Below are 12,208 nucleotides of genomic sequence, written 5' to 3'. Positions count from 1 at the left end.
GCTAGTAGAGGGAGGAGTAAAGATGGTGGTTCGGGGGCCTCCGCCTTCATTTCCCGGCTGAAGCCCTCAGAGGGAGGCGGCGGCGGCTACACAAGGCTACCAGTAGTCTGGTGGTGGTAGTTTTGGCAGCAGCTGCAGAGGCTCGAGCCATGGCGGAGCTGGAGCATCTGGGAGGGAAGCGGGCAGAGTCGGCGCGAGCGCGGCGGGCTGAGCAGCTGCGGCGCTGGCGGGGCTCGCTGACAGAACAGGAGCCCGTGGAGCGACAGGGCGCAAGGCGGCAGCTGCAGACGAGACGCGGTAGCCCCAGGGTCCGCTTCGAGGACGGTGCGGTCTTTCTGGCTGCCTGCTCCAGCGGAGACACGGACGAGGTGAAAAAGCTTCTGGCAAGAGGTGCGGACATCAACACGGTCAACGTGGACGGCTTAACAGCCTTGCACCAGGTAGGACTACCCTCTCGGTTGAGTGGGGCTTTTACCTGTAAGCCTGTGACCCCGTGAGCTGCCTAACCAAGAGTATGATCAGTATCACCGCAGAGCCCACCTGCAAAGACCATGCCACTGAGTCATCTCACATTCTCGGCCACCTCCTTACACTCATCAGATCTTTTCCCGACCCCAGGGTTAGGGTCTTTCCTTGAAGAACTGGTGTCACCAGGGTGACTGGTCAGTGTTTGTATTTCCCTCCACCTACTTGGGTTGTCATGGTGACTGATTTGGTCCTTGGTGTTCTCTCTGTAGATTAGTTATCTTTACTTCTGTCTTAAGCCTATACGTCATGCCACTCACATACACTTAGTGTCATTAGCCTGATACTCGTTCAGAAAATTCAACTTTTCTATTTGTGTGGCTCAGTTATCAAACTCATAAGTCAGTTAAAGAAAAATCCCACTAGGGGATTAGACAGACAGCTCTTTGGAAATGACACTTGTTTTGCTGCTGTGTGATCTGTGCCTTCTCCAGGCCACCCTTAGAACATCCTTGACCTCATTGTTATGGGTGTCTTATTTTTTCTGCAGCAGTGCTACTTCTGTTAGGAACAGAATTATTTCTGTTTGGTACTTATGGGATAGACTTCCAATTTTATTTCTGAATCTATCTGTAGAAATGATAATCTTTGAAAAAAAATAAATGACTGTACATATGGATTGCAGGTAATCTGAGAGTTCTGTGCTTGATAATAACACCTTGATTTCTCTCACTTATGCAACAATCTCTGTATACTTACTGTCACAACTCCACCCTCTTTCCCCAGTTGAACTTCATCAGTTATTTTGGTGAGCCGAGAGCTGGGCATTTACCCTTCCTTCCTTCCTTCCTTCCTTCCTTCCTTCCTTCCTTCCTCCCTCCCTCCCTCCCTCCCTCCCTCCCTCCCTCCCTCCCTCCTTCCTTCCTTCCTTCCTTCCTTCCTCTATCTCTCTCTCTCTTCTTTCTTTCCTTCTTTCTTTCTTTCTTTCTTTCTTTCTTTCTTTCTTTTTAACACAGAAGCTCATGTAGCTGAGGGTTGCCTTAAACTTCTGATCCTTCTGTCTCTTTGTTCCCAGTGCTGGGTCTGCACAGTCTTAGCAGTGTTAAGGATCAAGGCCAGGGCCTTGTTCATGCCAGGCAACATCAGAGCTACCACAGGGCCATCACAGGACTACATCCCCAGATCTCTTTATTTTTCTTTTGCTGTTTGTGTAAAGTGAATGTGTTCACATAAGAATCCACATTTAGCCATGTGGTGATGACACCTGCTTTTAGTCCCAGCACTTGGGAGACAGAGGCAGGCGGATCTCTGAGTTCAAGGCCAGTCTGGTCTACAGAGTAAGTTCTAGGATGGCCAGGGCTACACAGAGAGACCCTGTCTTGATAAACAAAACAAAAAAGTACACCACTTTTAAATAATGATTCAAGTTTATGTTAAGTCCCTTCTTTAAATATATTTAGCTTCTAGCTTAAAAATGTTCTTATTGCTCTGTTCATGTGGAAGAAAATTCTCCTATTGCTCTGTTCATGTGGAAGAAAATTCATCCTGTTTTATTCAGTGCTCCACGTAAAGTACTTATATATAGCAACCAGTATTTATATAGTACTTTGCTGTTTAAAAATGATTTCACGTGTCTTTCCTCATATACATCTTGGTAGTGTTCTTCTGCACTGGGAATGGGTATAGTTCACAATAATGTGACTCCCATTTTACAGAGGAGAAAACTGAAATTACAAAAAGGTCGGTGTGTGTGTGTGGGTGTGTGTGTGTGTGTGAAGCTACAGGAGGAGAGTTACTCGTGGGTATTGATTTTTCAGATTTGAATCACAAAGCCCCACAGCCCACCGAATAATAAACTGAGTGTAAAATGTGGTAGAAACTAAGAGAAGTACATTCAACTTCTAAAGAGATTTAAACTAAAATTTTGAACTCTTTGGAAAGGTGAATTCTCCATACATGTGAGGGGCAGAGGTCAGCGGGTGTCCTTCTCAATCATTCTCCACCTTAATATTAAGTCTTCTTATTCCTAGTATAACTTAGTATCACTCCGTCACCTTGGTATTTTTATTTAGATTAGTGTGTTTGTGTGTATATGTGTGAGTGCAGGTGTATGTGTGTGTGCTATCATGTATGTGTGGAGTTGAAAAGGACAACTTAGGAGAGTCAGTTTTTTTTCTTCCATTGTGGGTTCTGGGTTCTGGAGATGGAGCTCAGTTGGCAGGCTTGCTCAGCAAGCGTGTTTACCAGTTGAGCCTTGTTTCTTTTTAAAAGTGACTCTGCTAGCTAAGCTTAGTTCTTTCCATGCATTTTAACATTACTCTGAGAAGTCACTCATGATTGATAGAGCCTCCCTTTCAATTCTCTCTCTCTCTGACTTTATCAAGAGACTGATTGCCCTGGTGTCTCTCCTCTCTTCACTAACACCCTTGATTGTGAAGTGCAGTGTCTCTCAGTTGATGCACTCTTTACATTCAGGAATCTCTTGAAGTAGGAGAGAAAGGGATGCTAGCTATGGAATCCTTTTTTCTCATCTACAAATGCAGTAGAAAATTTCCTCCACTTTTACAGGCTTGGCAGTTGAATTTAATTCGTATAGTTATGTACTAGACAAATTCGGTTAAAGATTAATCTGCTCGCTGGTCGAGGTGGCACATGCCTGTGATCTCAGCATTTCAGGAAGCAGAGGCAGGCATATCTCTGTGAGTTTGAGGCCTGCCTGGTCTATAAATCAAGTCCAGGACAGTCAAGGCTATACAGAGAAATCCTGTCTCAAACCCCCCCCAAAAGAAAAGGTTAATCTGCTCAAAATTTGCTGTCAAGTCAAACAACTTTCTGTTTTGTGTGTTTTTGTTTGTTTGTTTTTATTGTTGTTGTTTTTCCTTTGAGAAAGGGTCTTACACTGTAATTTAGGCTAGCCTCAAATTCAGTGTGTAGCCCAAACTGGCTTTGAGATCATGGCAATACTCCTGTGTTAGTCCCCAAATTCTGAGATTATGCATGTGAACTGCTTCATCTTGCCTGTTCTGTCAGAGAACCATCACTTTGAACCAAAACGAGGACTCTTTAATTGGCCTAAGAACTGGTAGCAGCCAGTTGACAGTGTTACAGTTTGTCTCTATGATCTGAAGGACTCTTAAAGTATATAAAAGATTTTCAAAATGTAGAACTGAAGCTACTAGTTACTAAGCAACCTATGTTGCCACCACATCACCATTCAAGTGAATGAAGATTTGGTTGTAAGTAACATGATAAGCACTATCTGGACAGTTGCTCCTTCTCCCCTTTTTGGTTTTAGTCATGGCCACTGGAACAACTATAGTTTATCATCTTGACATGTTAGAGGGAATACTTATATAATATTTAGGGACAGGTTTTCACTTTTTACAAGGTCATAGTAGACATTTTGTATTATAGGTCATGGTACTTTGATACTGCTTTTGATTTAGAGACCTTTTCTGATACTCTTGCTGAGATCACAGGTGCTGAACTCAAGATAGCAAACTCTGGAAGGCCATTAATAGTATTTAAAATAGACTGGGCTAGTTCAAAGGCTAGACCAACTCTGATAAAAGCTTTGAAAACTGAGATAGACTAACCCGATCTGTGTCTTTTTTCTTAATTAATTTTTTTCTTTTGCTTTTTTGTTTGTTTGTTTTTTGTTTTTGAGACAGGTTTTCTCTGCATAGCTTTGGCTATTCTGGAACTCACTATGATGACCAGGCTGGCCTTGAACTCAGAGATTCACTTGTCTCTGCATCCTGAGTGCTGGGACTAAAGGCATGTGCCACTCACTGCCCTGCTTAATTAAAAACATTTTAAAAGATTTATTTTTGGGGTCTGCAGAGATGGCTCAGTAGTTAAGAGTACTGGCTGATCTTTCAGGGGACTCAGGTTTGATCAGCACTCACATGGCAGTTCAAAACTGGCTGTCCCAGGGGTCTGCCATCTTCTTCTGGCCTCTGTGTTCCGGGCATGTATGTGATGCACAGACATACATGCAGAAAAAATACTTATATACATAAAATAAACTAATGAAGTAATTTTTTTTTTTTTATTTTTCAGTGTATGAGTGTACACATTCTGTTGTATGTCTGCATCCCACACATGTGCAGTTCCCACAGAGGTACTGGAGTTACTGATGGTTATGAGCCACCCAATGTGGGTGCTAGGAACCAAACTTAGGTCCTCTGAAAGATCAGCAAATGCTTTTAACCACTGAGCCATCTCTTTAGCCCGAAATTTATTTTTAAAATTAGCATACAATCCCAGCACTGAGGAGGCAGAGGCAGGTGGATCTCTCAGTTCCAGACCAGCCTGGTCTACAGAGTGAGTTCCAGGACAGCCGGAGCTACACAGAGAAACCCTGTCTTGAAAAAAACAAAAATAAGTAAATAAATAAGCAAGCATATAAAGTATTAGCTATCATAATTTCTTTTTTTTTTTTACCTAAAAATAAATTTATAATGCAATTTTAAATTGTGTTTCAATTGATTCTCCACTCCCATGTTCTCTTCTGTCCTCCTCCCCTCCCCTGGCCCCTCTTGAATCCCTCTCTTCTGCTCTCATGTCACAGGTGTTCTTTTGAATACCACCCCTTCCTTGGCACCTCTTTTCACCCTCTCTTTTTTTGAGCCTTTACCCTTGTTTATACCCATATATACGTGAGGGAGAACATGTGGTTGTCTTTCTGATTTTGGGTTACTTTGATTCATATATTTTCCAGCTCATTCCATTTTCCTGTAAATTTCATTTTTCCTTACAGCTGAGTAAAATTTCATTGTATATTGTTTTAGTTACTTTTCTATTGCTGTGAAGAGATACCATGACCAAGGCAACTTATTGAAGAAAACATTTAGTTGGAGGCTTGCTTATAGTTTCAGGGGGTAAGTCCATGACCCTCATGGCAGGGAGCGTAGTGACAGGTAGGTGGGCACAGCACTGGAGCAGTAGTTGAGAGCCTACATTGTGATCCACAGGCAGGAGGCAGAATAGGGTCTGGGGAGGAAAGAAGGGAGAGAGAGACAGAGAGATAGGCCTGTCTGTCTGAGCTTTTTGAAACCTCAAAGTCCATGCCCAGTAACACACCTTGTCCAACAAGGTCACCCCTCCTAATCCTTCCTAAATACTTCTACCAAGTAGGGAATAAACATTGACATTTATGAGCCTATAATGGCTGTCTTCATTCAAACTACTATATATCCATCACATTTAAACATTTTTTAGTGCATATGTGTGTGTTTGTCTGCCACAGCACCCAAGTGGTGGTCAGAGGACAGATTTGGGGAGTTGGTTCTTTCCTTCCACCATGCAGATCCTGGGAATTGAACTCAGGTCATTAGGCTTAATGGCAGGGACCTTACCTAACCTGCTGAGCTGTTTTGCAGGCACCTTACCATATTTTCATTATCTGTTCATCTGTTGTTGGGCATCTAGGCTGGTTCCATTTCCTTGCTATTGTGAATAGGGCAGCAGTAAACATGGCTAACCCAAGTATCTTTGTAGTAGGTTAAAAATAGACTGAATGTATTTCAATAAATAAATTAAGATTTGGTATGCTACATTCAGTGTCCTCGAGGCCTCAGTGAAGAAGTTGGTAATCTAATGATATAATCCTTGGAAGCCTTGTTTTAGCACATACATAAAGAAACCTCTGTTTTCTTTATATATACTTATAAGAAATGTATGTCTTGATAATCCAGTTTGTTTATTTACTAAGGGTAAATACCACCTGTCTTGGTAGCCTCACAATTATGGACTTGTGTGGTTTAAGTTCAGATAGAGATTTGTAGTTTGAACACATTTCAGATTTGGACCCTCAGAGTAATCTCAGACTCGAATTCTCGAATTCAACTTGTGTAGCCTCTGCTGTCTTTTTTTTTTTTTTTTTTTTTTTTAATACAGGTCTTACTATGTATGTAGCCCATGCCACCTTAAACTTGGAATCCTTTTGCCTCTGCCTCCTAAGTGCTGGAATTTCAAGCATGTGCTACCATGCCTAGCTATCTCTGTCATTCTAGAACTGCTTCAAAAAAGATAGGACCATTTATGTTCATTGGCTGATGGAAGAAGACTGGGATGAATGTGTGTTCAGATCGTGCTAATTTATATCTAAAAATAAGAATTGTCTTTTAGTCTCTTTTCTTTCATTCCAGTTAATAGTGTATTCTTCCATCTGTAAAGTGACTTACCCCAAGTATTGACTCACCTGCTTAGTGTATGATGAATAGCAGTAAGGGATTTGACTCTTTTAAGATTGTGTCTGTAGAACTGTCATCATACTGCATCATTTGAATAGCACGCCCTGTCACACTGTCAATATGATGCATCAGGCTATGTTGGGCACTTGGCCCCTTGCCCTGTGAGTATTAATTACTCCCAAGTTTCCATGCCTCTGTATACCTCAGTCAGGTTTGAACACTGAATTTTTCCCTCCGATTTTGAAGTGCACATGGAATTGATGCTCATTGTATTTACTCCCTGGCCAAATATCTTTCTTCTTTTTATTCATATTTTCTCCCTCCTCACCCATCCTCCTTTCTCTTCCCCCACCCTTTGTATCTCTCTCTCTCTCTCTCTCTCTCTCTCTTTCTCTCTCTCTCTCTCTCTCTGTGTGTGTGTGTGTGAGTGTGTGAGACATTTGGATTATTTCCAAGTTGCTATTAACATTTGCAGAGTTTCACTGTATGATAGCCTAGGCTGACCTTGAACTTGCTATCTTCCTAACTCAGCCTCTTGAGTTCTAGGATTATAGATGTGTTCCACCTTGCCTGGCCCAAGACAGATTTTATAGTGTGTAACATTGACCCTTTGAGAATTCCATAAGATCTGATATAGGCATATAACTTCACCAAAATGAAGGTAAAGAACTCTGTTACTACCCTCACAATTCCATCCTTCCTCCTTAGAGGGATCATAAGCCACAAGGATCTTAGGGTACACACCAATAGATACAGCCTTTCTTGAAGCAGGGTTCTAAGAAACTTCTTGTTTTTGGTTTTTTGAGATAGGGCTTCTCTGTAGACCAGGCCGGCCTCGAACTCAGATCTATCTGCCTCTGCCTCCAGAGTGCTTGGATTAAAGGTGTGTGCTACCATTGTCCAGCTGATTCTAATAAACATTATTTAAAAATCTGAGAACAGGGGCTGGAGAGGTGGCTCAGAGGTTAAGAGCACTGGCTGTTCTTCCAAAGGTCCTGACTTCAATTCCCAGCAACCACATTATTGGCTCACAACCATCTATAATGAGACCTGGTGCCCTCTGCTGGCATGCAGGTGTACATGCAGACAGAACATTCTTTACATAATAAATAAATCTTTAAAAAAAAAGTCTGAGAACAGAGAAACTTAAACACTACTGAACATTTTATGGCTTTAAGGAAGAGACTTGAGGAGTCCACACTCATTCCTCTTTGTCCTATGTTAAACTCAAAAAGTTGAGAGAGAATTTGATATTTGGGTAAACTATTGAAATTGTGATTGCTTTCACTTCAATGTGTATTTCTTAGAGATACTTACAACTTGCAAATGGAATGATATGTCTATAATTGGCGGATAAGATATCTATATTGGGACAGGGCTGAGGGACTTACCAAGGAAACAAGATTTTCATGAATCAATTATTTGAGGTTTATCAGACCATTCTATTTTTGAATTGCAAGTATCCCAAATAAAAAGCCTTAAAAAAAATTATGGGTTGGCAAGATGGCCCAGTATGTACAGGTGCTTGCTGCCAAGAAAGCGTCAGGAACCCACATGTGCCCAGCTGGCTCCCACAAGTTGTTCCCTGAACTCCACTCACATGCTGGTGGCACATGAGAGTGCACATATATCAATAAATACGAACATATTAAATCTGTAAGGATTGTGAATAAAGGCGCTAATTTAGGTGTAGTGTGTAGACTGCTGCAAGGCTTGATGCGAAGCACAAGAGTAAGGTTTTTCTGCTATATTTTTATACCTGTTTTGTTCACTGCTCTCCTTGTCGGAGCCTTATGTATGCTTTGCAAGTGCTCTACCACTAAGCTGTGTTCACTTGGTTTTGTTGAGACTGGAGAGATGGCTCAGCCATTGAGAGTGCTGGCTGCTCTTCTGGAGGACCTAGGTTCGATTCCAAGCACCCATATGGAGGCTCACAACTGTCTGTAACTCCAACACCTTCTGGCCACGGTGGACACCAAGCTTGCGTGTTTTGCACAGACATTTATGCAAACAAAACACTCATACATAAAATAAAAATAAGTAATATTAAGAAAAAGATTTCCTGGCCTCATAACAACCAGTAGTCCATGGTCCATTGTGAAAGAAACTTGAAAATCTTAAAACAATCACTACCCCAATTTGGAAAATTTTGGCTGTGTGAAAGACTTTCTGCACAGGCACTGCCTCATGAAAGAAAAGGTGGAAGGCATCCATGCCAAGAGTGGGCAAATGGTGGGCTTGTCTCAGGAAATGGAGCTGACATTTGGCTCATTTATATGGAGACTGGGTTGGCTGGCTTCTTGTGCTCTTTGAGGTTAAGAAAAAGAAAATCTGCTTTTCAAACTGAATGGATTTTACAGTGAGATGTTTGGTTTATGAGCTGTGCTGTATTTATGTGTAGCTATTTCATGTGAATCAATTATTTTTTTAATTTTAGCTTTTTTGCCAACCTTTAAAAAAAAGTTGGTGGCAACCTAGGTCCTCCAGAAGAGCAGCCAGCACTCTCAATGGCTGAGCCATCTCTCCAGTCCCAAGAAAACCAAGTGAACACAGCTTGGTGGTAGAGTACTTACAAAGCATATGTAAGGCCCTGGTGGCATAAGTATGAGGCAGGATTTTAATATGCTCAGACTGTTTGGGTCCTGTGGACAAAGCTTCAGTTTCATGAGTTGCTTCATATCAGTTTTCTTCCCTACACTGAGACTGCTACCCATGAAAATAGATAACATGGGAAGCAAGGGCAGAACGACTCACCTCACTATAAATCACTCAAGGTAACGGACAGTGACTGTGGAGAGTGGGCTGGCTGCAGTCCACCTGATCCAGAATTCCTGCAGCTTCATCAGTGCATGGTAAGGCACAAGCTGGACAGTGGGAGTGCTTCAGGGATACCGACAGGCCATGACTACCAGTGCAGCAGCTCTCATAGGCATGGAGATGTCCTGCTTCAGCACCGTGCTGTTGCCATTTCATGACAGGATCACCAAGGCTCCAAGTGTTTTGGTTTTGACTGGCTTTTCTATATTGTACTGACTGGAATTCCTAGACTCAGGAGATCCTCCCACCTCAGCTTCCTGAATAACCTGGACTGTAGGCACACATCCCTGCACCTGGCTGAAGGCCTTTTAAATAGGGAAAACTTGGACATACAATGAATTTCATCTTTCTGTCCAGTATTATATATTATTATAATAAGAGTTTTTTTGTAATATTTTTCAGTTTTGTCTCTATAATGTACTCCTGTATTTGGATTATTAAAAGTCTGTTCTTTTCTTCCTGAGACAGGGTCTTACTATGTAGAAATCTTAATGCTTCTGCCTCCTGAGTGCTGGGATTAAAGATATGCATCATCATGCTCAGCCAATCTCTTTCTTCTTTGAAACAAGGTTTTGTTGTGTGGCCCAGGATAGCCTTGAACTCTTGGTCCCCCTGCTCAAACCTGTATTGGAATTCTGCCACACCAGCTTTGAATGATCTTTGATTCCTCCCCACCCACTGTGTACGGAGATTGAATTTAGGCCTTGAGCATATTGGAATACTTACCACTGTTATATCCATAGTTCTTTTTTTTTTTTCTTCGAGATAGGATTTCTCGGTGTAGCCCTGGCTTTCCTGGGAAGCCTGGACTTTGTAAACTAGGCTGGCTTTGGACTCAGGGATTAAAGGCATGCGCCACCATTCCCGGCTTCTTTTTTTTTTTTACTTTTTAAATTTTGAGACATGGTCTTGTTAAGTTGCCCAGGCTGTCCTTGAAGTCGTTCTGTAGCCTATGCAGGGCTAGAACTTCCAAACTTCCAAACTTCCAATCTTCCTCTCTCTTCCTCCCATGTACCTAGGGTTACAGGCCTGCACTAGCAAGCTAGGCCTAAAGGATCATTAATTAAATTCTTGTACATAATTTAAAAGAAGTTGTGTATATGGGTGTTTCTTCTGAATGTATGCCTGCACACCACAGTGTGGTGCTTTTGGAGGCTAGATAAGGGTAATGGATCGCATGGAGCAAGAACTACAGACAGTTATGAGCCACCATGTGAGTGGTATTGAACCCAGGTCTTCTGGAAGAGCAGTCAGTGCTCTTAAGTGCTGAGCCAACTCTTCAACCTAGAAATGCTTTTTATAAAACAAATATTAGAGCTAGTTAGATGGCGCAGCAGGTAAAGGTGTTAACAGCTTAGATGGAAAGAAAGAACTCTCACACGTTGTTCTCTGATTTCTACATGTATGCTGTTATATGCATCTCCCCACACAAATACAAATCATGTAATTTAAAAATCAAAAACAGAACAAGATAAAATTTAGATTTCTGCTTCATACTTTTTTCCATTTATTTTTGTTAAGATAGTATCTTGTTATGTAGCCTAGAACTTGTGATCCCCCTGCCTTAGCCTACCAAGTGTTGGTTACAGGTTACTTCTTTTATGTTATGGTGTACATAGAAAATAACATTTTTTAAATGGTATTGGGGATTGAATATAAGGCCTTACGAATGTTACATGAGCACTCTTTTACTGAACTACAACCTCAGGCCTCCTTTTCCTTTTCCTTTTATCTTAAGACAGGGCCACTAATTACTTAGGTTAGCCTAGAATCCACTTTGTACCATAGGCAAATCTTGAACCTGCAGTCTTTTATCTCAGCCTCCCAAGTAGCTGGGATTATAGCTCTATGTCATCAAGACTAACTCAGAAAATGACATTTGAATTGTCCCTTTGATACACTGGGGATTTGGAAGTTGTTTATTACATTTTTTCTTATTAAATATTTTATTTAATATTTATATATGTGTATAATGTGTTTTGACCCATACCTCTTGTACTTTACTCCAGTTTCTCAATGCCTTACCCACTTTTCCTTCACAAATTTATGTGATCCCTCTCTCTTTTATAGATTAATACTCACTGAATCCATTTGATTCCACTTGTGTATGCATGGGTGTATCTACTGGAGCATATCCCTGAAGAAAATTGGTTCTTCCCTCTCAGTATCTATTAACTGCCAATAGCATGTCGGCTATTGGTGGGATTTCATGAGCATCCACTTCCCCATCTTGTGCAAATCTTGTGCATGTAATCCCAACCATTGTGAGATTATGAATGGAAGGTAGCCCAGATAAAGATGGTTAAGGTGGATGGCATTGTATGTGGGCTGGGAAATGGATGGTGGGATTACTGAGACAGCATGGGTAAAATATTTGCCTAGCCCAAGATAAATAAGGCAATTATGAAATTTAATTTTATAATTAATTAATTGTCTTATTAATTGTGATAGCGGGTTTAATACTACCGCCACAATAATTATAGGGCTAATAATAAACATTAGATAGCCCAACACCTTTTAATTTAATTTACAACAATTGTGGATTTTTTTTCTCTCTCCTTTTTTTTTTTGGCAAAGTCTTCCTGCACAGCCCAGGCTGCTCTCAAACATGAGATCTTCCAGCCTCTGTCTCCTGAGTGCTAGGATTACAGTTACAGTGGTTGGTTTTTCCCATGACACTTCTGCCACTGTAGTAACAGTGGGCAAGTGGCATGTCTTGCCAGGCCAGT

The 12,208-nt window shown here is 41.4% G+C and overlaps 1 protein-coding gene across 6 annotated transcripts in view; it reads left to right on the top strand.

Annotated features, from left to right (window-relative positions):
- Ppp1r12b (protein phosphatase 1 regulatory subunit 12B) overlaps nt 1-12,208 on the top strand; it is a 216,560-nt gene continuing 204,352 nt past the window's right edge. For all 6 annotated transcript variants that reach the window (XM_060364341.1, XM_060364340.1, XM_060364339.1 and 3 more), the window contains exon 1: nt 1-440. In XM_060364341.1, the coding sequence (XP_060220324.1) occupies nt 150-440 (291 nt within the window). In that variant the 5' untranslated portion in view covers nt 1-149. The remainder of the gene's footprint in view (nt 441-12,208) is intronic.

Source organism: Meriones unguiculatus, chromosome 11, assembly GCF_030254825.1.
Source record: "Meriones unguiculatus strain TT.TT164.6M chromosome 11, Bangor_MerUng_6.1, whole genome shotgun sequence".
In the NCBI taxonomy this organism is placed as follows: Eukaryota; Metazoa; Chordata; class Mammalia; order Rodentia; family Muridae; genus Meriones; species Meriones unguiculatus.
The sequence above is the reverse complement of the archived record's forward strand: the minus strand, read 5'-3'. Positions and strand labels throughout refer to the sequence as shown.